The sequence below is a fragment of the Protopterus annectens genome, chromosome 7.part0, assembly GCF_019279795.1.
Source record: "Protopterus annectens isolate FY-2018-M chromosome 7.part0, PAN1.0, whole genome shotgun sequence".
NCBI lineage: Eukaryota > Metazoa > Chordata > Ceratodontiformes > Protopteridae > Protopterus > Protopterus annectens.
The window spans coordinates 1,652,627,384-1,652,650,716 of record NC_056739.1 but is presented as its reverse complement, the minus strand read 5'-3'; the positions used below and the strand labels follow the sequence as shown (position 1 = coordinate 1,652,650,716).

Genomic DNA, 23,333 nt, shown 5'->3' with positions numbered 1-23,333 from the left:
CCTACTAAGTAAATTACATTCTGTAAAAAAGTCTCCACTAGCGCTGGTCATTCTACTACCCCTCACAAACTGCCCCTTGACAATATTTTTCTTACAATGTGAGGGGTGTGCGCTAGTGAAGTGAAGAAAAGAGTTACAAAACGTTTCTTTTCTAAAGATTTTGGTTTCAAAATCAAGTTCTGTCTTATATACCTCGACATCCAGGTATTGTAACTTCTCTCTTGAAAGGGTATATGTGAATTTCAAAAAATTGGTAGAATTATTTATGTAATCAAAGAATTCATTGAATCTGTCTATTCCTGCTATCCAAAAAATAACTATGTCGTCCAAAAAACGACGATACAATGTCCAACATTCCTTATATTTAGAATTTATTATATAGTCTTCCTCCCATTTGGCTAGGACTATTTTATAGCCACATTTAGTACACTTTTTAAACCCGGAGGGTTTATGCTCCTTATGCTCTTTAGACATGGTAAAAAATAACAGCACACTGTCAACCGACAATGACACAAGAGGAAGACGGGAATACAAACACCACTAACGGCCAAGGAACTCTAAATCAAACGTTTCTTGGAGTAGCAGGGAAAGACAAGAACAAATCCAACTACAGTTTTAACACCAGAAAAACAACATAGGAGAGGACTATGTCCTCTAACTTAAACGGGCCTAGCCCGCCAAACAAAGGGATACCACAAACAGCCAATCTCACTAACATTCAAAATGAAACTTAGACAAGGAGAAAACTAGCTATTAAAATAGCTTTTGTAAAATAACAGACTGCTAAAATACTTAGAAAAAGTATTTGAAAGGGTACTTAGCCACAGCCAAGCGAGACCACATCCTAACTCTACGAGCGGCAAATGAGATCTGGGGCTAGGGCGAGGTGCATCTTGGGATTAGCCCAGCCAATTAGAGACTTCGTGCTAGAGAAATTTGGCCAAGTCGGAGCCGATTCTCGGCTCCGAACCGTGAGTAAGGAATGTAGGCGAGATAGGACCACATAACATCAGGATTTTTTGTTGTTGTTTTTGGACTGAAAAAGGTAATCAACTGAAATATTGCAGTCAATGTCTACTTTGTTGTATGTGCTGTTGGTTATGCATCTAAGGTAATGTTGAACTGGAACACAGCACAGTTACATTTAGCTGATTTTTCTGACAGATATAATCAAAATAGTAGGTCTGGGGGATGGCATTTTGGCTTTCTGTAGGTTTATATGAACATGACCACTCTTACTTCAGTCAGGGGAACTACAAAATCCCCACCTCAATCAGGGATTACTGGGTGGCTCTTTCTCAGATAGATAGAAGGCTGGGATCTGCCTTGGAATGAAGGGGTAAATAGGGTATCCTAGTTGTGCTCCACTGACAACTGCATTTTGCTTCAGTTACCCACGGTTTGAGAGACCCAAGTATGTTGAGCCTTGCCTGAAGAAATGTCTACATGTTATTTGATTACATGATCTTGTACCTAGATATAACTGATTATGAAAGCTACTTTGGTATTAGCACACTTCTTTACAATACAGTCCAATGGAGATGATTTCCTGTAACTCTTTTTATAGAAGTGGAATCTATGTAATCGTGAAATGACAAAGGATTTTATGATTTCTTTTAAACAAGCTTTTTGATATTTTACTACTATTGCATTCCTATGTAAGATTCTTATTTTATGATTCACAGACTGCCTTGTAAGACTGTACTTATGAAATCATTTGTGACTTTCTTTAAAAGTTATTTTAAATGTCCATTGGATGTTTACTGTAAACATGCAGTACTACTGCATGTTAAGTTTGTGGAATGAGAATAAGAAGCCTCTCTATCAAATTATCTAATTCTCATAGGATGATGTAATCTAATTTGGTAATGGTAAAACAAAAAGTTTGGCAGCACCAGAGTAGATGGTATATATGCCTACCCATGTAATTATCATTACAGTACATATAATATTGTAACTGTAAGCTGAGTCAGGACTTTTTTTCTGCTGTGACCTGCAGTTGAAATGTTTCTACTTTTCACGCAACAGAGTATGATAATATTCTCTTTAATACTGGTCTTAATAATTAACATCTGAAAAACTATATTACCAAGTTCAAAAATAAAAGATTTCAGGATGCTTATTCTTATTTCAGTATTGGTCTGGCTTTAATCAAAGTTTAAGAATGCAAAAAGTATTTAGACTGCTGTTACTTAAACAAGATAAGAATAACTGCTTGAACTATAACAGCAGTACAGGTATATTGCAGTACCTGCCATTACCCAGCAGATTGCAATTCTTTCAATTATCCATTTTACTGTCTTATGGGGAGCAGCTATGCAGTCAATGTAAGTTATGGTGTGCTGTAGATTTAAGCATTATTGCTAATGAAGTGTTTTTTACACTTCTGATTTTAACAAAGGAGTTGTACAATAATGCACAGTGTAACTTGAATGCTGAGACAACATACACTTGTTTTTAAAATTCATATATCTATTTTGGGGATTTTTTTAAGACTAGAATGCATGCAAATGCATTTTTATATAAAAAATCCCGGCAAAGCTTTTCACAGAGATCCTCAACACACATCTGGTCAGCAGGGGCATATGGAGTAACTAAGAAACAGCTCTGCATATCCTCTTATGTTGGAAGGGTAGGAGGACTAGTCCAGGCAGTTACATATAGCCAGCATAACAACCACAACAGAGAAGGTAATGCAGACTCTTAAAAGCAAGAGTTAAGGCTTCTCTGAAAAAAGTCAGATTATTTCAGGTCCCAAGTCAGCATGGCTTTCTGCCAAGAAAAGTTGAGAAGCCAACCTTCAGTTCTGTGATTGGTTAACTGTACAGCTTGAAGTTGGAAGGGGAAGTGTCAGGTCTACCTAGATTTCAGTAGGACTTCTGATGTAGAACAACATCAAAGATTACTCGTGTATGGTGAAAATATTACGATGGTGCAGAAAGTAACTGGGACAAAAAATTATTTGAGAAGGAGAACTTATCAAGAAAGTGGGTGACTGTCAGCAGGAGATTTCAAGAACAAGGGTGTGACAAGAGGAATTATGCAATGCCCAGCGCATACATACTCAATGGAAACTAGAAGACTAGAGGTATGATATGGCATGGGTACAAAAAATACCACATGGGAAAAATGTAAGAGATGGAACTAAGATACAAGAGAAGATGAAGAAAAATAATTATCAGGTGAAGCTAGACACTCACTTCAAAAAAGACATGAGAATGTACTTTCTGACAGAGAAAAGTACCCTTGAATGAGATTGCATGAGTGTGTAGAGCGAGGTAGCAGACTGGGGGACTTTTCAAAATGTACATGATACCAGGAACGTTTGATGAAACCAGGGCAAGGAGAAGCATATTCACATTAGACATAACCCAACACACATACAAACAGATTGTTTCCTCTTTCAATCCTAGTACATTAAATTACATCTTTTCACAGATTAGAATAAATACAAAAGAATACTAGCTACAAGAAATGGAGATGAAATGCAAATGGTTTAATTTTTGATAATGTATCATTATAATACACATTTGATTTACTTTACTTGCTGTTGCAGATCTATTGGAGAGAACTGTGGTGGTCTGGGTGTATGTTCCCATACAATCTCAGTTTTTTTTCTGAAGTGCCCCACTGAAGTGCCCCAAGGGGAGGAAAAGAAAGAAAGGAAACTATAGCCTCAGGATACCATAAATGAATTATATAACATCTGGCTAGCCTGGAGACTCTTCAAGTACACCCAGGAGAAGCTGCAATCTGTCTAGGGAAATTAGTCTGGTGTCACTGTGACCTTCACCACAAAGAGTGTGAGGAAAGTGAAATGCGGTGATACACTTTTACAGATACTGAACACACAGCAGTGTATTGTGCGGGTGCTGTTGGGGATTTACTTACGGTCAGTACTGTCTTCATCTTTGACCACCTCAAGCTGCTCACCATCAATCTCCACATCTTCAACATTGGAGAGCTCATTATCTTGCTCTATTAGTGACAGCAAGTGTCCTAAAGGGATTCTGTATCCTGCAGTTTAAATAAGTTAAAAAAGAAAAAAAAAACTCAAAATGTATCTATGTAAATTAACTTTGATGAATACTAAATACATCTGAAACAAAGAGACAGATTAAAATTTGAATTTCTGAATACTAATACAATTCTTTAGTAAACAGTCCAGTCTTAGAGAAAATGGGGTTGACAAAAGCATGTGCCAATGCAGTTAGAAGCAATTATCATGGGTACAGACAAAGGCCTGAAGTTCTGTGGTACTGTAGGTGGAACGTTAAAAAATATCCAAAGCAGTAAAGTGCAACTGGACAAATATTGTTATTGTACGTGATTATGGCTTTTGCTACAATTATGGTATATAAGAAAAAGCAGATAAACTCACAGAAAATCAACTGTAAGTCAGCTTCTTTAAGCAATACTCACCAGATTTCACCGCAGCCAAACCAAACTTTTGATGGTGGTCTTGAAACACTATTTTACTTATTTACAACCAGTAAAAAAGAAAAAAAGCCAGCAACTAAAGGTCAGTCTGGTATCACATAAAATATCAAATAAAACAAATACAACCCAACCAACATGGTAGTGAGCATAAAACTTTAATGTAAAAACAAAATACATATCAGATAAGCACTTTTGCACAACAGTGCTTCATCAGATCTAGCAATAAAATGAACAACTAACAGTATTTAAACTTAAAGGACAACCGCACCCACAGACTCAAAACATATGTTTATTTCATCGTGGTTTGATGTTTCCTACATTTTAACACCATTCTGGGACTATTTAGGGCTTTTTAGATATTTTTATATGCAATTTCTAACTCTGAACACATGGGGTCTGGCATCTTGAAATAATTCTGACTGTTTAGTCTGCCTCTAAGTATCCCAGAATGTATTGCTTGTCTCCATAAAATTGCATCAGATATGCCACGTTTTCCCTAAAACTCCTGTCTTCCACTGGTTTTACAGGCATTCACTGCTGTATTACAGTCACCTACATTTGGTTAAAATTGTATCCTTTTTCAATGACTACTTCAAACACAAGCAGTGCAAATGCTACAGAACAGAATCGAAAAGTGCATTTTATTGCTCTTTCTTCTTAGAAATGCTAACTTTATTTCTTTTGTGAAGGCTGAAATCTAGTTCTTCAAGGTATCTCCCCTCCCCCTTCACACCAACCTTCTCTCGCTGTCAAAGAGCTACGGGTAATTTGACAAATTATCTGCATGTGACTGACAGCTCACAGCAGGTGACCAGACTAATGTACTGTTTTCTTGTCAGCCTTTCCTTCCTTACAGTGGAAGATTTTTTTTTGTTGCACTCCTCCTGTCAAATTTAGAACCAAGCTCCATAGCACTAGGAATAATCACTGTTTTGCAAAACATCAAACTCCCACTTACTTTTTCCTTCCTGTTTGGTTAAATAGCTAACAAATGATGCACTATAAACACAAAATATTTCACAGACTTGCATGATAGCACTCACATGCTTTTTTTAAGTGGTAATTTAAGAAAAGTATGGTATCGCATACTTCTTGTAATCTGATGTAGTGTTGTCGATTAATTGTGACAGACATCTGCTTCTTATGTAAAAACAAGCAATTAATGTCTATGCATGGCCATTGCAAATTTATGCTCTTAGTTTTTCTAGCTGTTACTGTGCTTCTGCCTGTACTTTGTCACATATCGGTAGGGCTCTTCAGAAAAGTGAGATTGTAGTTTGACATTTTTACTAGGTTAGGAGTAGGTGGGCAAGGCAGCTCTGACATCACAATTTGGGAGGTCCACTGGCTCTTCTATACAGCATGCAAATCAGGCGGGGATTACATCACTTTGGGGGAGGAAACGTCCCGGAAGCTAGAGCAAAAGCTCTGACAGATGTGACACCATCATTTCAGAGCCAGCTAGAGGTTTTTCAACTTGGTTTTCAAAGTGAAAGTAAAACAGTACAGAAAGGTAGGAAGCCTAACAGGGAAAACAGTTGAGTGGATTAGTTTTTAAAGCTGCATGGTTGATTTTCCAAGGCTGTATCAATGAACAGGGACTAAAAGAGACAGCAGGTTTTGCAATCTGCTTTAATATCCCATTGTTGTCCTTTAAAACAATTAATCAAAAACCTAATGATGTAATGGTCTAGCTTTCAAGGCTGGTTTTAAAGGTACATGGCCATTCAAGCCAGGCTTTTTATCAGCTTGCAGGCACGTTATTCATTTTAATTCAGCTAGCTCAGTTTTATTCATAAGATCACCTCCCCTCTTGTTAGCAAAAATAACCTCCAATACTGTAAACACAAAAGAATGACCAGGCTTCATCTTTATATGTTTGCACAGAGCATTAAAATCATTCTCATTCCTGATGCCTCCAAGATGCTGTAAAACACGATCTTTTAATAACCTATTAGTTTTGCCAACATAAAATGATTCACACATCTTACAGTTGGCTACATAAACTAAGTTACTGGTCTTACAGTCAGCGTAAAAATTCATTTTAAAGACCTTCCCAATTAAAGGGTGTGTAAAGACATTGCCACTGGACATAAGGGGACAAGCATTACAGGCTCTACAGGGGAATGTCCCTAGTCTATTAGATTTAGTACTCATTTACTTATGAGAGCCATAACACAACTGTCTCTTAATGGAGAAACATCACACGAATATTAGAATCTGAAGACAGACCAACAGTAAGTGTTTATGACTGTCTAGTGCACAATAGTTTGTCAGTTATTTTAACTGAAGCTGAAATATTGCTGTTGAATAGGGGGCTGTTGTATGTTCCACTGCAGCCCTCAAGAGTTAATTATGTGATTGTTGACCTTAGACTATTTGTGAGGGGAGTAGCCCTTAAATTATTGTTTCCATCAGCAGTAAATGAGATTACTTCTTGTTTTAAAAAACCTAGTCTGTTTAACCCTCAACTTAGTCCACTACTTGAAGCTTTTGTAAGAGTATGTGAGACAGATGTATTTATGGCATTAAATGAAAAGCATCAAACTTCGTTTTATAATTTAACACAGCAGGAAAGGTTGGCTTTGGAGCAACTATGTAATAATACTGATATTTTTATCAGTCCAGCAGATAACGGGGGGGGGGGGTGTTCTACTGTCATATTAGATACTGTTTATTATTTAAATAGTATCTACACTATGATTAGTGATGATTCCACCTATAAAAATATCACAGAAAAAGAGGATGACGTTAATCAAGGAAGTTAGGGATAATCTGTAGGAACTTTTTTAAGACCAGACTGTTAACTAAAGAATTACTTGAATATTTTTCTGTGACTCATCCATTGGTTCCGTATATCCATGGTTTACCGAAAATGCATAAAGACCTGTTTAACCCCCCCTCCCCCCACAATGCAGTCTATTGTTTCGGGCCGAGGGTGGATTACAGAACCACTATCCATTTTTGTTGAGCATCGATTGAGGGCATGTTTGAGTAAAGCATCAGCCATTTTGGCAGACAGTGAAGAGTTTTTACGAACATTAGATGAATGTATTACATGTATTGAACATTGTGATGATGAACTGCTTTTTTGTGACACTTGATATTTGTACTTTATTTACTGTCATACCTCACAATTTTGCTGTAGAATCTATAAAGAGTTTTTTAAGTAGAATCAGTGACTTTAATCAGAGTCATATTAGTTTAGTTCGTATACTGTTAGAATTTATTTTAGGTTATTATATTTTTATGTTTAATGATGAATTTTACTGGCAAAAACTAGGGGTTGCTATGGGAACACCTTGTCCGAACAGTTAAGCAAATCTAGTTCTAGCCAACTGGGAACATGAGTATATTTTTTCCACTAATAATGTTTTTAGTTCACATTTACTTTTTTATAAGCATTTTGTTGATGATATTTTTAATCTGTGGAAAGGTTCTGTTGTTACATGGGTTTGTTAAGTATTTAGAAAACAGTAGTCAATGTTTTAAGTTTACCGTACGATTTTCTAGCAAGCAGATTGATTTCCTTGATGTCTCCTTAAGGTATAGTGAAAAGGGTTCTATTGACACTTCATTACACAGGAAGAAGTGTTGGAAAAAATAGTATGCTTGAACGCACTAGTATGCAGCCACCCTATATCTTCAGCAATGTTATAAAAAGCCAGTTCTTTAGAACCTCAAGACTACTTGTAAACAAGAAATTGAATGCTTCCCCTCAGAGGTCATATCTATCAGGTCCTCGGAAGGTGAACCTTTTTTAAAAAGGACCACCAAGAAAGCCTCCATACGTAAGGTTTATCACCCTAAATGTAGGGTACACCTTACATATAGTAGTGATATTAGTATAGTATGTGATGTTATAACAAGGAACTGGCCGATTCTAACTTCTGATAGTAGGGTAAGACAGTGGGAGATAGACCTAGTTTCACCTTTAAAAATAACGTTTCTATTAACAGACGGTTGTGTTATGGCTCTCATAAGAAAATGAGTACTAAATCTAATAGACTGGGGACGTTCCCCTATAAGGCCTGCAAGGCTTGTCCCCTTATGTCCCGTGGCAATGTCTTTAGCCCTTTAACTGGGAAGGTCTATAAAATGAATTTCTACGCTGACTGTAAGATCAGTAATTTAGTTTATGTAACCAAATGTAAGTGGTGTGAATCATTTTCTGTTGGCAAAACTAAGAGGTTATTGAAAGATCTTATATTACAGCATCTTAGAGACATCAGGAATGAGAATGATTTAATGCTCTGTGCAAACATATAAAGATAAACCCTGGTCATTATTTTTTGTTTACAGTACTGGAGGTTATTTTTGCTAACAAAAGGGGAGGTGATCTTATGAATAAAACTGAGGTGGCTGAATTAAAAAGGATTACATGCCTGCAAGTAGATAAAAATCCTGGCTTGAATGGCCAGGTACCTTTAAAGCCAGCCTTAAAAGCTAGGCCATTACATCATTAGGTTTTTGACTGGTTGGTTTTTGATTGGTTGTTTTAAGTTTAAATACTGTAAGTTGTTCATTTTGTTGATAGAGCTGATGAAGCACTGTTGTGCGAAAGTGCTTGTCTGATATTTATTTTGTTTTTACATTAAAGTTTTATGCTCACTGCCGTGCTGGTCGGGTTGTATTTGTTTTATTTGATATTTTACTTAATTACAAAAACAATATAGTTTCTGTGGAAGGCAGAGCGAAACCCCCCCCCCCCCCCCCAAGGTAGTGGCTGTGCTCCTTGTATCCACCTCTGTTTCATATAAATCCAAGATCACTGCACTTTGGGACATATAAATCCCAGATCACTGCACTTTGGGACAAAGGACCATTTACTCAGACTTCCCCTCTTGGAACTAGAGACTTGTACAGATACAGGTTCACATACCAATCCCTACAAAGGAAAGCTGAATTTTCATTAATTTCCACAACTGGAAAATATATCTTTCTTTGACAAAGCAAAAGGCTACTCTCTCTTAACTTGGTTCATTAAAGAGACATTTGGTAGATTTGTCTTCAAATGGCTACCCAGAAAATCAACATATCAAAAAGCAGAAAATGAGTAACAGTTTTGTGTTATGAAATACTACTACCAATTCTGATGAAATCAGTGTATGTATCACAAGGCAGCAAACTACGAATCTTTAGATTACTAAATGAGATTAGTTGGATACACAGGTGCAGACTCATTAAAATATAAAACATGTTGAAAAGAAACTTGAACATTATATACTTTGCAATCTACAACACTTTTGAAAGTTAATAAAGCAATGTGAAAATTATCACACATTTCATGAAGTCAAAAAATAGCTTCTTAAGGGATTCAGACTCAACAAAAATCAAGAATGGTGTACAGATATGCACTCTGTCAACATGTATGTAATTACCATATAGGACAGCATGTCACTTTATATTAATGGCATTTAACAGTTATTCTTTTTATAAACATATGGGAGTAGTCTCCCAGGGATGTGCTTACTCAATCACAGTCCAGCAAACCTCATATCAGTGACTGACACAAGCAAGGAGAACTACGCTTTCTCACCTAGGGCCCATGTAAAAGCTTGTTCTCAAGGTTTGCTGAGGTTGACTAGACTGACTGACATTCCTTGAGTCAATCACATTTCAGCTGACTAATGTGAATATATCACATATGATATATATATGTATATGTATATATATATATATATATATATATATATATATATATATATATATATATGTGTGTGTGTGTGTGTGTGTGTGTGTATGGGTTTCATGTCCTTAGTCAATTTGGTGGTAAAGTGACCTCTGTTTTGTCAATACATGTTGGCTGAGAGATCATGCAATCCTAGGAGTTGGAGAATATGCCCCCTTCTCCATGGTTGAGTTGTCTCAGACTTAGTATATATAATTAGCAGAGGATGTGGGGTGCAGGGAGGCTTCCACCTTGGAAAAATACTCTTTGTGAAGTTTGCATGATCCAAGGAGTAACCTTGTTGCAAGGGTAGAAGCATGTCAATGTTTCTGTTTTGACATTACTGTATCAATATTAGGTATGTTGATGTAATGTCAAATTGATGACTGTCACTATATACATATGGTTCCCATGTGTTTGACTGAACATACCTTTGTTTGACAAATGTAAGGGTGTGATTAATGTCGATGGCACTAATGACAGGGGTCTATATTATAACACTGAATTCTACAAAGATTGAATGTTATAATATCGAACCCGTAATGTCGAACGCTGAAAACAGCGAAGGTGCAGGACACCGAATTCTTTCCCAGGGAAAGAATTTGGTGGGCCGTTGCTGCGGCTTCGCTGTTTTCAGCGTTCGATATGTTGGAACGTTACGGGTCAGGTTCAAGTAAGTGTGTGATTGTGTGTAGGTTAGTGTTAGGGGGCGGGTTAGGTGAGTTAGGGTTACGGAGCGGGTCAGGTAAGTGTGCGGTTGTGTGGACGTTTGGGTTAAAGCGCGGGTCAGGTAAATGTGCGATTGTGTGTAGGTTATGGTTAGGGGTGGGTTAGGTGAGTTAGGGTTAGGGCACAGGTGAGGTGAGTGTGCGATAGTGACGGACCTTAGGGTTAGGGTTAGGTTAAGGTAAGTGGATAGCTAGTAGTGTATGTAAGGTTTAGTTTACGTGTAGGATTTTAAGTGTATGTGAGTGGATTGCTGTTTTTTGTGTGTGTTTGTGTTGTGTGTATGTTTCTTGGAATAGCAAATTTTTTCCCTGGGAAAAAATTTGCTATTCTGACTGTTCGATGTTTTCGGTGTTTAGGGTTCGATATTATAACATTCGATGCTTACGAACTTCGATGTTATAATATAGACCCGATGACAGAATGGTGGATATGTCGACAGTATGGAATATGAATACAGGTAAATGGGGTTGAGGGAGTGTGTGTGTGTGTGTGTGTGTGTGTGTGTGTGTGTGTGTGTGTGTGTGTGTGTGTGTGTGTGTGTGTGTGTGTGTGTGTGTGGTAGGGTTAGAGTTAGTGATGAGTGAAGGATGGGCAGTGTGTGCATGTGTGTGTGTAAGTCTGTGTATTTCAGGGTAAGGGTTACATTAGGAAATGTTGTATTGTTTGTGTCTTTCTGTCAAAGTTTGTATTGTATGTCCGATTCTGTCTTGTGTAGCGGCAGAGTTATGTGGAGGTTTTAATAACATTAAGGTGTAGGGTTAGGGTTCGGGAAGTGTCAGTGTCAGGTGGTGCAAGGAGGCAGCCCTCTTTAATAATGGGTGCTAACCCTAACACTAATGCTGCCCCTTCCCCCATCCCTAACCCTACACCTTAACCACCAACTCAAGCAGATGGGGCATTGGTTTAACATCTCGTCTCATCTCAACTCATCATTACTGAGCATTTAAGGAATTCTCACAAGGAACCCTTCTTCAGTTACCTGATGACAAATAAATTCTGCTGTAATCCTCCTCTCACGGATCATACTGCTAAAGCTGCTACCTATGACGCTGACTTTTATTCCCACCAAAATAGTTGCATTGATAAGGCAATCCCTATACAAAACAAATATGATGAGAAGTTTATAAATAATCCCCTGTGGTGGAATACCTTTATAAGTAAACTATATAACAAAAGAAAGAAACTGCTTAATGCTTATAAGAGGTCTCATTCTACCTACCTTAAGAGCATACTTAACCAAAGAAAAAAAAATATTTTCTAAGCTTGTTTCCTGCCTTTCCTGTAAGTCGTTTAGTCCAGATACAGGTTTCCTGTATCCAGGACTGTTTGTAAGCTTCTGAGCCCCCAGCCTTTCTGTGTTGGAGGGAAGCCTTCTAGCTTAATTTTGTTTCTTAGAAATAGCCACTTTTCTAGTTTCAGCAGTCAAATCTGTTTCTTTGAGCTCAGCACTTGTTCAGAACACATTGTAAGCACTAAATAAGCTACAAATTACTACAGCACTCAACTTTCCTCACTTGTCTAGAGGAAAACAGTTTTTAGTACTTAATAAATAAGCACCTATCCAGACATGTCTAAGGGTCAGCTCCTGGTGTTTTTTCCTGTCTACCTGATGAATTTGGGCATCTTGGGGTAATGCAGCAATTGCCTCATGTACACAGACAACCCTCTCCTCCTACCACCCAGCACTACAACCTGTGAGAGATGCACTTACATAGCCAAACTGGAAGCAAAGCTCTCTTCACCCAAGACTGGACTAGACAGTCAAGAGGAGAAGGTAAACACTTTCACCTCACTCATCACATAGTCCCTCAAAACCTACACCACCAAAACACACACAGAGAAACATAAAACACACACCTACATTTGTGGAGGCTCTCAAAAGAAATCTACCCAAGCAACAGGGACCTCCAAAGCAGAAACACAAGCAACCTCCACCCCCAACACAACCCAAATGACACATAGCCCACAAACTCAGTGTGCCACTTAACCACAACCCATAAGGCATACCAACATACCCAACACTCTAGTCATACGTGACTCTATAGTCAGGCACACTGATGTTCCACTCATCAGGCTAAACAAGGAGCTGCCTGTCAGGTGCCAGGATCCGCCACATAATGCATGCACTCAGGTCACTCTACAACAAGTACAAATATGACTCTGTCATTGTCCATGTTGGTGTGAATGACCTGAGACGTACCTCCCTGGACTACATGAAAAGAGACATGGAGGAGCTGTCCAATCTTGTAGGCCAGGCAGGTATGACCCTAGCCCTGAGTAGCATACTGCCATCACCCAGAATGATACCACAGCACAAGGACAAAATGATTGACTTCAACAAATGGCTAAGCTTCTGGTGTCATTCTAAGGGGAACCAGTATCTGTCTGCCTGGGATGACATGATCGACAAACCACAATGCTTTGCCAGAGATGGCCTGCACCTGTTGCACTTGGGATTCCAGATACTGGCTAAGGCTCTTGCCACCCTTACAGTGCCTTTTTTAGGCAAGATTCAAATGACAAATTCACCACCATAACAGGTACAAGCAAGCAAAATCTGAGGGTAATGCTACTTAATGCTAGAAGTCTAAACCTCAAAATGCACTCACTAGAGGCACTCCTTCAAATGGAGAGCATAGACATCTGTGCAGTGACAGAGATCTAGTTCAAGGCTCCAGAGAGCACCCCTGCATTACCAGGCTATAATTCATACCACACCTTTCGGCCACCTAACCTGGACCGAAGCACTAAAGGCGGAGGCATGTCCATATTCATTAAGGATATCCTTAACCTCCAGGCTAGTTGCTCAGCATAATGCATCCGAGATTATCCAAGTGCAACTAACTCTGGGCAAGACTGCAATCCAAATTGTAGCTTGCTACAGATCCTCCACCATGCCCCAGGATTCCCACTCCTCATTTCTTGATACAATGGAAAATATTAGGGTACAACCCAACACCCTAATAATGGGCGAATCCAACTACCCCACCATTAACTGGGAAAACTACTCATGTACCAACTCTTGTGCTCAACATTTTGTGGAATTCATAAATTCCAATGCCTTGGATCAACTTATTCACACCCCCACCAGGGGCAGCAATATCCTAGACCAGATCATTACCAACATGGGCAAATGGTGTTCCACACCAGAGGTCAATTCCACGTTGGTCAGATCCGACCACAAGCAAATCACCCTAGACATCCACATTCCACCACCCCCCCCCCCCCATTAGGGAAACCACTATAAAAAATTTTCCAAAGCCAACTTCACGCTTCTTAAGCAGAAGTGGCAAACTTCATGACACCCATGCTGATGGACAACAGAGGTACAACTGCAGAATCCTATACAATTGCACTTTATAAGCACTTACACAAGTGCATGGATCATGCAATCCCTAACGGAACCAAGATGCTATCCTCCAAAAAAAGGAAGCCAATCTGGTGGTCCCCTGCTATAAACAAACTCTTCAACAGAAGAAAGAAACTGTTGCAAAAAAGAGTAAAATCCCATGATTGGAGGAACTCCGTGGTCAGCCTCAGTAAGAAGCTGAGATCCCTCATAAAATCCTCCAAAGCTAGCTATGAAAACAAAATTACCACTGATTCTAAAGACAACCACAAAGCATTCTGTAGCTATGTCAAGAATCTCAATGGCAACACTCAGATCTGCTCTGAGTTACAGCACAATGGCACTAAATATACAGAACCAACTGATATTGCCAACATCCTGGCAGATAGGTTCAGTGCTAACTTTACCCCTCCCTCATGCCCTAAAGGGCCCATCTCTATACCGGAAGAATGCAAAGTTCCTGTAATCACGGCTACACAGGTAAAAAACACACTCTCCAAAGCCAAGAACACAGCATCCATGGGACTTGACAACATCCCAGGCTGCGTTCTACATGAACTACAGAATGAACTGGCACCCCACCTAAGTACCATGTTCAGTCATAGTCTCACCTCAGGTTTTGTGCCCACTGAATGGCGCACAGCAACGGTTATCCCATCCACAGAGGGGGAGCCACCACGGACCCCAGGCACTTCCGCCCCATTAGCCTGATGAGCCTGGTCTGCAAGGCTATGGAACGTATCATCATGGAACTTATAAACAATGGCATTGGTAATCTCCAAACTCTGGACCCTACCCAATTCGGGTTTGTAAAAGGCAGATCATGTCTCCTAAAGCTGATAGACTTCTTTGAAGCGGTCACCAAAGCCGTAGATGAGGGTAAGGTGGTTCACACAGCCTATCTAGATCTCGCCAAGGTTTTCAACACCATCCCCCACTCTGGAATTATAGATAAACACACTAAACTAGGTAGAAATCCCTATGTCACAAGATGGGTTGTCAACTGGCTCACCGACAGAACCCACACTGTGAAAGTAGCAGATTCTAAATCCAACCTCAGACCAGTGACAAGTGAAGTACCACCGGGTTCAGTCCGAGGTCCTCTCCTGTTTGGTATCTACTTCTCTGAAGTACAGGCTAACACAGGTCTCTGGCTAACAAAGTTCGCAGATGACTACAAACTAGGAGCCATAATCAAAACTCCTAACAATGTAGACATCCTACAAAAGGCCCTCACTGATGGCCAATAGCCTAGTACTAATCTATGAACCTATGAACCTATAAAAAGATGAGTGGCCTCAAAAATCTTTGTTATCAGGAGAGACTGGCAGCTCTTTCTCATATTCAATCTCTTACTTACTCCTCTATGGAGATTTATGTCTAGCCTTTTGTGCCATGAAAGATCCAACTGTATTTGGTCTCCTATTCCTTTGTAGAGCTAATGGTACATCAAACACTCAGTTAAAGAAACTAAACCTTCACTATCAGATAAATAAGATATGTTGGTGTGACAGATTCATATCCCAGTGTATCTCTCAACTCTAGAAAAAATTTCCTCTACACGGCAAGCAGAGTAGCACCCTTGTCACTTTCACAGGAAACTTAGATAATTGGATGGCAGCTTCAAATTCTTTCCCCTGTCTATCTTATCTCACCTACTTGAGGCTAGCAGGGGACTCTGAATAGGGGCTTTTGACTTGGCTTGAAATAGTCTGCAGACCGATCCTTTGAACTTTTGAAGGACAGCAAACAAAGGAGTGCAGCACCCCACATATGCTGTACTGCAGTGTCAGTAAGCGGTCTACCTGGTGTGGGAATAAAACCCACAGTCTTCTGCACCAAAGATGAGTGTGCTACCTGCTGTGCTACTAACACTGATTGGGCATAGAATTACTTTGTGAAACTATCTGCCATGGCAACATCTGGGATCATGCTTCTATAAGTCAGTTCTGAAACTTCGTCATAGAATTTGATGAGATTAGTGTGTGAAAGCTTAAATTCTGAGACATTAACTTCAGTGGATTTAGAAGGTGGGAAGGTGAAGATAACTAGATTATGAACTGACAACCAGGAAATGACCAAGAAACTATCTTTATAAGTACCTGGTCAATAATATTATGTCCTCTAGTACATTTTTAACAATCTGTACCAGGGAGTTTTTGTTTATTAAAACTTAAACATTTTGAGCATATCCTACATTGGAGATTTAGGTACTCCAGTTTATTAAGGGGTAGTTAAAATTTCCCAAAGTAATGGAGTTTTTGTGTATAGGGAATTTGTTAACTACATTTAGGAACCTTACATGACTTTCAGGGGATACAAAGGGTGTCATGTAACAGGCTATAAGCTGATAATTGGTTCTGTTTAGTGTGACTTGAAACTCAATGAGTTCCATTTGTGGGTTTCAAGGATTCCATCTACAGGTGATATGGTCCCCTAACAAAAATGGAGATGCGGCCACAGTTGCCGTCAGTTCTGAAGACACAGTAATCACAAATCCTAGAAATGGAGGGAGTGCTTTCTAAACATTTAAATGAAGTTTCAGCAGTTATACAGATATAGATATGTTCCAAATGCAGAAATGCCTCAAGGTCTGGCAGTAGTAGTTGAGACTTCTTGAGTAGTGCCACCTCAGTGTGATCCTGTTTTGAATTTGATATGTTAGCTCGGCTGGGATGTCCTTTAGCTGGGTTCTGACTAATAAAAACACTATGGGGTTAACAAAGGCTTTACTCCATTATGTAGAAACCTGGAAATGAGAGGTACAGATCATACTTTGCAAAGCAAGGATTGCTGAGCTTTTTCATCACATGTTTATACATACTGGATCCCCTCAAATGACTCCATCTGTTTAGCTAATTGCTGAAACCAATTATCTTTTTTTTTGTACCTTTGTAGTGAAGAAGGAAAGATTCAGCTCCAAACCAAAGTCTTGCCTACATTTGTGAAGTGTGTGGAGAGCTCTGACATGTCTCTCTACATAACCTTCATGATTTTGCATTTCCAGTTGTTCACTTGAAAATGAAATGGAAATAGTTTTCAGAATTAAAAAAACAGTGCCACAGTGAGCTTTAAATTGATTAAGCATGCATCACTTCAAAAAAATAACTAAATAAAAATAAAAATTCCAAACACAAAATATTTTGAGATAGAATGACAGCCATCCAAAAATGTGAGACAACAGGAAAGAAGTATATCTATGTTTCTCCAAATAAACACAAGCTGAAGCTCTAGCTGGTTGAACACAGCCAGTAAAAGTTTCAACCCAATGAAAGAAACATAAAATATGCATTACTTGCAGGGGCAAGTCCCTCTACACCCTTTTGCTGCAGCTGAAAGCCTTGGCACCTACTCAGTTCTTACTTATACATTACAACTCCACATTTCCAGGTCTGCAAAGAAAAGTAAACTGAGAAATCTAAAACAGAAAAAAAAAAAAAAAAAAAAAAAAAAAGGAATCGCCGCCAGTACTATAATGAATACAAACAGTGCCTGCCACAACTTCCTATGAAAAAAGCAACCAAGAAGCTGCAACTGGATAATGTTCTAGTGACATTTCCCCATATAGACACTGGCATAAGGGCATTACAGGTAAATTAAATCTTTATAACAGCACCTCACTTTTTTTTCAGAAATAGTGACCTTCAGGATATGTGCCATTACTTTTAACAAGTCACCAAAATAAAATAATTTGATACACTCAATGACCAGCTATACCTCACACAGCTGACAGGCTGGACTGACCAATTTTAACAAATCGATCACTTCTCCATATGTTTACAAGATAAGGACATTGTTATATTTAAGGAACTATAGCGACTGGGAACAAAGCCATATATATTTAGACTATCATTTTCTTGAGGAGACCAACTCAGCAGGTGTCTGTACAATTGTCCATACAAAACCCTACATAGTTGCTTACAATAAATTTTTGGACTATTTAGGTTTTACTCTTACCTAGTACTCCAGTACAGCACTCACATTTTAGAAAAAAAATGCTGGAATTTAAAGATCAGCATCTATTATATCAAAAACATAGTTTCTATGTTTGTGTTAACAAATAAGATCTTCACATCACTGACAGCAATTTTGAAAATGAGCTGACAGCACTCAATCAACATCCTTGGAAAATGCCATGGACTGTGCATTCAGCAGCAACTACATTCCTGGATAAAGGACAGCAAATTTATTCAAATGTTTGGGTTTAACTAAAATTACAATCTGTAATCCATTCAAAGTAAACATCAGCATATTTTGAAAGTGATAAAGAAAATACTCAAAATGCTGTGACAACAAACATTTAAGTAACCGTGCAACATCTTCAGAGGTGTCAAGCTAAACAACTTTTTCATGGCTAAAGGCTACGTTACTAATTAAATCACAGAGTTCATAATGTATTTTGCTAAAGCATTAGAGTTTTCCTAGTAGAAATCTGATTTATTTCTAAAAGCTGCTGTGCTTTGTTAAAAAAAAGCAATGCATATGTATAACATCAACGTGTATTGAAAGTTAAGTGGTAAGAAAGCAGACTTTTTTTTGCAACAAAGTTTCTGGTGAATTATTAATTTTATTTTCCTTCACTATGACATGAGTATCTGCCTTTTCAGAATGAAAGAACAGCAACATTTAATTTTCCAGACAACTGAGTGCCTGCAAAAATCTGAAACCTATAGGCATACTAGTAGGATGTTTTTGACAGCAGTAAAATCTGAACATATTTTAAAGTCACTGAAGATAAATTATACACTTTCAATCCATTTTCTTCTTTTTTTCTTGTGGTTTTCTCTTTGCACCAACATGGAAAATAATGCCTGCAAAAGAATAACAATATAAAGACAGTCGTTAAGAAAAATGCATATATATATATATATATATATATATATATATATATCAAATTGCTTCCATCTTAGCTGATAGTAGATTGTCTTGCTTGACAAATAATTGTCTAATAAGAGTTTACTTAGCATGATATTTTGTTGGTTAACCCTTTATATTGTGAGGTATGTTCAAATGCAAAACAATTTACATTATTACTTCAGCTTATGCAGCTTTATACACAAAAGCCCATATGAAGACCGGTGGAAGCTGAAATCCATTAATGTCTCATGTATCTGCAAAGAAAATGGTCAGAGTTTCCTGAAAATCAACTTCATTTTTTCCAGATAACTATATATTAAGTCTACAGGAATAAATAATAATGTGGACATATGGACATAAACAGATTGTACACACTGTAAATAGATATGAAGATGAGAACAATACCTTGTAGTTTAGGAAAAGGTACTACACAGCAGATAAGTTCAAAGTCTAAGAAACTGAAGCAAACTAAAGGACTGAATTTTCCTGAGAACTGGAAATCTTCACATGAAGAAAAGCAGATCTATACACCTGCAGCAGGACTCCTATACTGAAGATTGAGGTGAAACTGCTTGAGGATCATTAGCCCTAACTAAAAAAACATAGAGGAACATTGTATGCACTGCCAATTACTCACTTCTTTTGGGAGATTTCTCCCTTTCTCAAATTGGTGTAGCCATGCAGTTGGTATATATAAGTTTGGAGAAGGCTGGCTGCCCTCCAAATGCATGGAAGTTTGCCCCCTTCCAAAAATGCTTAAAGTTAATCTTTTTCCCCATTTTGTGTTTCAGGCTTTATTTTTCACTGTTTCTGATCCTCTAGATTGTGGAAATTGGTGTTTATAATAGAATGCTGCAGTAGTTGCATCTGCATAAGAATGCATAGGTAAAAATTCAGTAATTCACACAAAGACAATTAAAGCAGCTAAAGGGATAGCTGCAGAATACTGACATGAAAACAAAAAACCCAGACTAAGAGCGTCAGATAAGCATCAACACAGCCAAAATGATGAGTAAACTGACAAAAAGGTAAACAAAAAAAAAGCTATGATAATAGAGCACAGCTACCAGAAAATAGAGAATGGCTCATTGACTACTACAATATGAGCTAACAGAAACCTTATTAGGTGATGTGGCCATGGAAACATGGCACAGTGGGGACTATGATATAAACAACAGTAAAGGATGACATACATTTTAAACAAGGAAATGGGGAACACAAAGCGGGCTGAAGAATAGCTTGTTTTGAAAAAAAATCAAAACAATAAAGCCAGTGGATTAAGAGGGATAAAACAAGCATGACATAATATGCTGAAATTGAAAAAAACAGTATTACTGTCAAGACAGAGCTATGTATACCGATTCCAAACCCAGAAGGAGCAAATGAGAGAGGAAGTTAAAGCAAAGAGATATTTGTATTGTTAGGAAAAAGAGTTTATAAAATAGGCAAGAAAAAATGGTAAGTCATTTTACCAGTTACCTGCATATAAACTCCGTTACAAATATTAGTAACAAAAGGTCCCTACCATAACCTGACTGCATCAGAAAAAATAATGGGCAGATTCAGAGCAACTGTCCTATAACAAACATGGCTTCTTCATGTACTCAGTGAAAAGAAAATGAACCCGACCTTAAAACTAAAATTGAAGCAAACAGTTAATAAAACATCATTGATTATTTTTTTCTGAGCAATACAAAAAAGTTAGATACTCCTTATATTTTTAATTACAACTGTTGGCTTATTGAAAAAGTGGGAGATAAGAGTTGCAATAGCAAAGAAGAAGGAGTCAGAGGCAGTCTACCAGCATCTGGAAAGTAAGTCAGCGGATAGTGCAAAGAAACTATATCGGGTTGCAAAGCAATGATAGAAAGTTAAAGAAGATAGTCAGACACACTTCATACAAGATGCCAGCAATAACTTGCTAACTGCAGAACATCAAAGGCAGATGGAAGGAATACTTCCAGCAGCTTCTGAATGAAGAAAGCCTCACAAAAGCTGTACTGCCCCAGACACAGCCTACAAACAGAGAAGAGGAGGAGCCTACCATAGAAGAAGTAAGAAAGTACAATTTTGTACCTACCATAAATGTAGATGTTCGAGTGTTCACACTGCTGCAGTTATCACACTTGGGTTATCCTGCCGTCAGGCGGTCCCACAGTCGGCCAGAGTTCCAAAGTCTTGGTCTGGCGTCGGTTGCTGTCGCTTCTTCCCTGACATCAGTGTGCCAGGGGTATATAATATGCATCCAATGCCATTTTCTTCAGTTTTTCTTGCCCCAGATGTCAGGTGCCCCCAAGTGGGTAGGCAATACATATTGCTAATCAAAAATATACATATAAAATAAAAACAATACCTTCAGTTACCAGCAAATACACCCCAAAGGTTGTATAGGATAGAAGGGTATAGATAAGTCCAGCTAGTTCAGAGGGGATGGAGGAAGGGTAACCTGGACTGCAGCAGTGTGAACACTCGAACATCTACATTTATGGTAGGTACAAAACTGTACTATGTTCATCGTGTTACACTGCTGCAATCATCACACTTGGGTTGAATCCCAAAGCTAAGTTTGGGTGGCTGGTCTATAGAGAGTTAGGATTGGCTAAGAGGCCCTGCAGAACTGCAGTGGCAAATCCTGCTCTGGATTTAGAGTAAAGAGGCAGGTGGTAATGCTTGGTGAAGGTGTGCACTGAACTCCAAGTTGCAGCCTCCAAAATTTCCTTGGTAGGTACTCCTCTGAGAAAGGCTGCTGAAGTGGCTGTTGCCCTGGTGGAATGAGGCCTAATGTTATTAGGTACTGATTTTCCATGCTGTGTGTAGCAGTACCGAATACAGTGTGCTATCCATTTGGATATAGTCTGCTTTGAGATAGCCTTGCCTTGTTATCCTGCAGCATATGCTACAAACAGTTGATCAGTTTTCCTGAAAGCCTTTGTTTTGTCCAAGTAGAAGCGTAGCTGCCTGTGTATGTCCAAAGAATGCAAAAGTTTCTCCCCTTTATTTTGGGGGTTTGGATAAAAAGTAGGAAAATGGATGGTTTGGTTTAGTGCCACACTACATACCACCTTTGGCATGAAGGTAGGGTTTGTCCTTAAAGATACCCTGTCCTGATGAAAAATTATAAAAGGTTCCACTGCCATTAATGCCTGTAGCTCTGAGACTCTTCGTGCTGAGGTTACTGCCAGGAGCAGAGCTGTTTTCCATGATAAAAATTTTAGATCGGCTGTATTGGCTGGCTTAAAAGGTGGTAGGGTCAGTTTTTCCAAAACAAAATTGAGGTCCCAAGTTGGTGTTGGTGCTCTCCAGGGCGGTCTTATGTTTTTAGCCCCTCTGAGGTACTGCTTTAGCAAGGAATGAGAGAATAAAGGAGGATCCGTGTTGTAATGTGCAGAAATGGCAAAGGCATGGATCTTAATTGATGAAAAGGATAGGCCTCTGTCCAGCATCTCAGTTAAGTACTGTAAAATCTGAGGAATGTTTGGAACAAGAGGGTCAAGGCTGTGAGCCTGGTTCTAGGTGCAAAATCTCTTCCATTTTTCTGAGTAAGCTTTCCTGGTGCTAGGCCTCCTGGCCTCCAAAATGACATCCATAACAGCTTTAGAGAGAGGTGTTGCCTGTTTGACTAAAGTATCTGCCATGCAGCCAGGTTTAGGGTTTTGAGCTGACCATGCAGGATCTGACTGTTTTGTTGAGTCAGAAGGTGTGGAATTTGGGGCAAATCCATGGTGAGCCCTGAGCCAAGTTCCTTAAGATAGGGTACCAGTGCTGGCGTGCCCAGTCTGGAGCAATCAGGATCATCTGTGGTTTTTCTTGTCTGGCTTTTAGGAGTACCTTTGAAAGGAGAGGCAGTGGTGGGAAGGCATAGACTTTTATGTTTTTCCAGCTGAACAAAAGAGCATCCACTTTCCATGCTTGTTTGTGATAAGTCCTTGTGCAGAATTTTTGTAGTTGGCAAGTCAGAGGGAAGGAAAAAAGATCTATGTCTCGGCATCCCCATTTTTGTGTTATCATGCTGAAGATTTGTGGATTCAATTTCCATTCGTGAGGGTCCATGATATTTCTGCTTAGGTAGTCTGCCAGAATATTTTTCTTTCCTGGCAGGAATTGTGCTTGCAGGTGAACTTGGTACGTTAGAGCTGTGTTCCACAAGGTCATGGCTTGCCTGCATAGGGGATAAGAATGAGTGCCCCCTGGTTTGTTTATGTACCACATTACTGTGGTGTTGTCTGTCTTTAGTAATAGTTGTCCTGGATGTAGAAGGTCCTTGAAAGCTGTTAGGGGATTTTGCAC

General features: G+C 38.8%; 1 protein-coding gene across 1 annotated transcript in view; it reads right to left on the bottom strand.

Moving 5' to 3' along the window:
* LOC122807156 (zinc finger protein 84-like) overlaps positions 1 to 23,333 on the bottom strand; it is a 483,130-nt gene that overhangs the window by 381,977 nt on the left and 77,820 nt on the right. Inside the window, exon 3 of the mRNA XM_044078180.1 lies at positions 3,892 to 4,017. Within this exon, the coding sequence (XP_043934115.1) occupies positions 3,892 to 4,017 (126 nt within the window). The remainder of the gene's footprint in view (positions 1 to 3,891; positions 4,018 to 23,333) is intronic.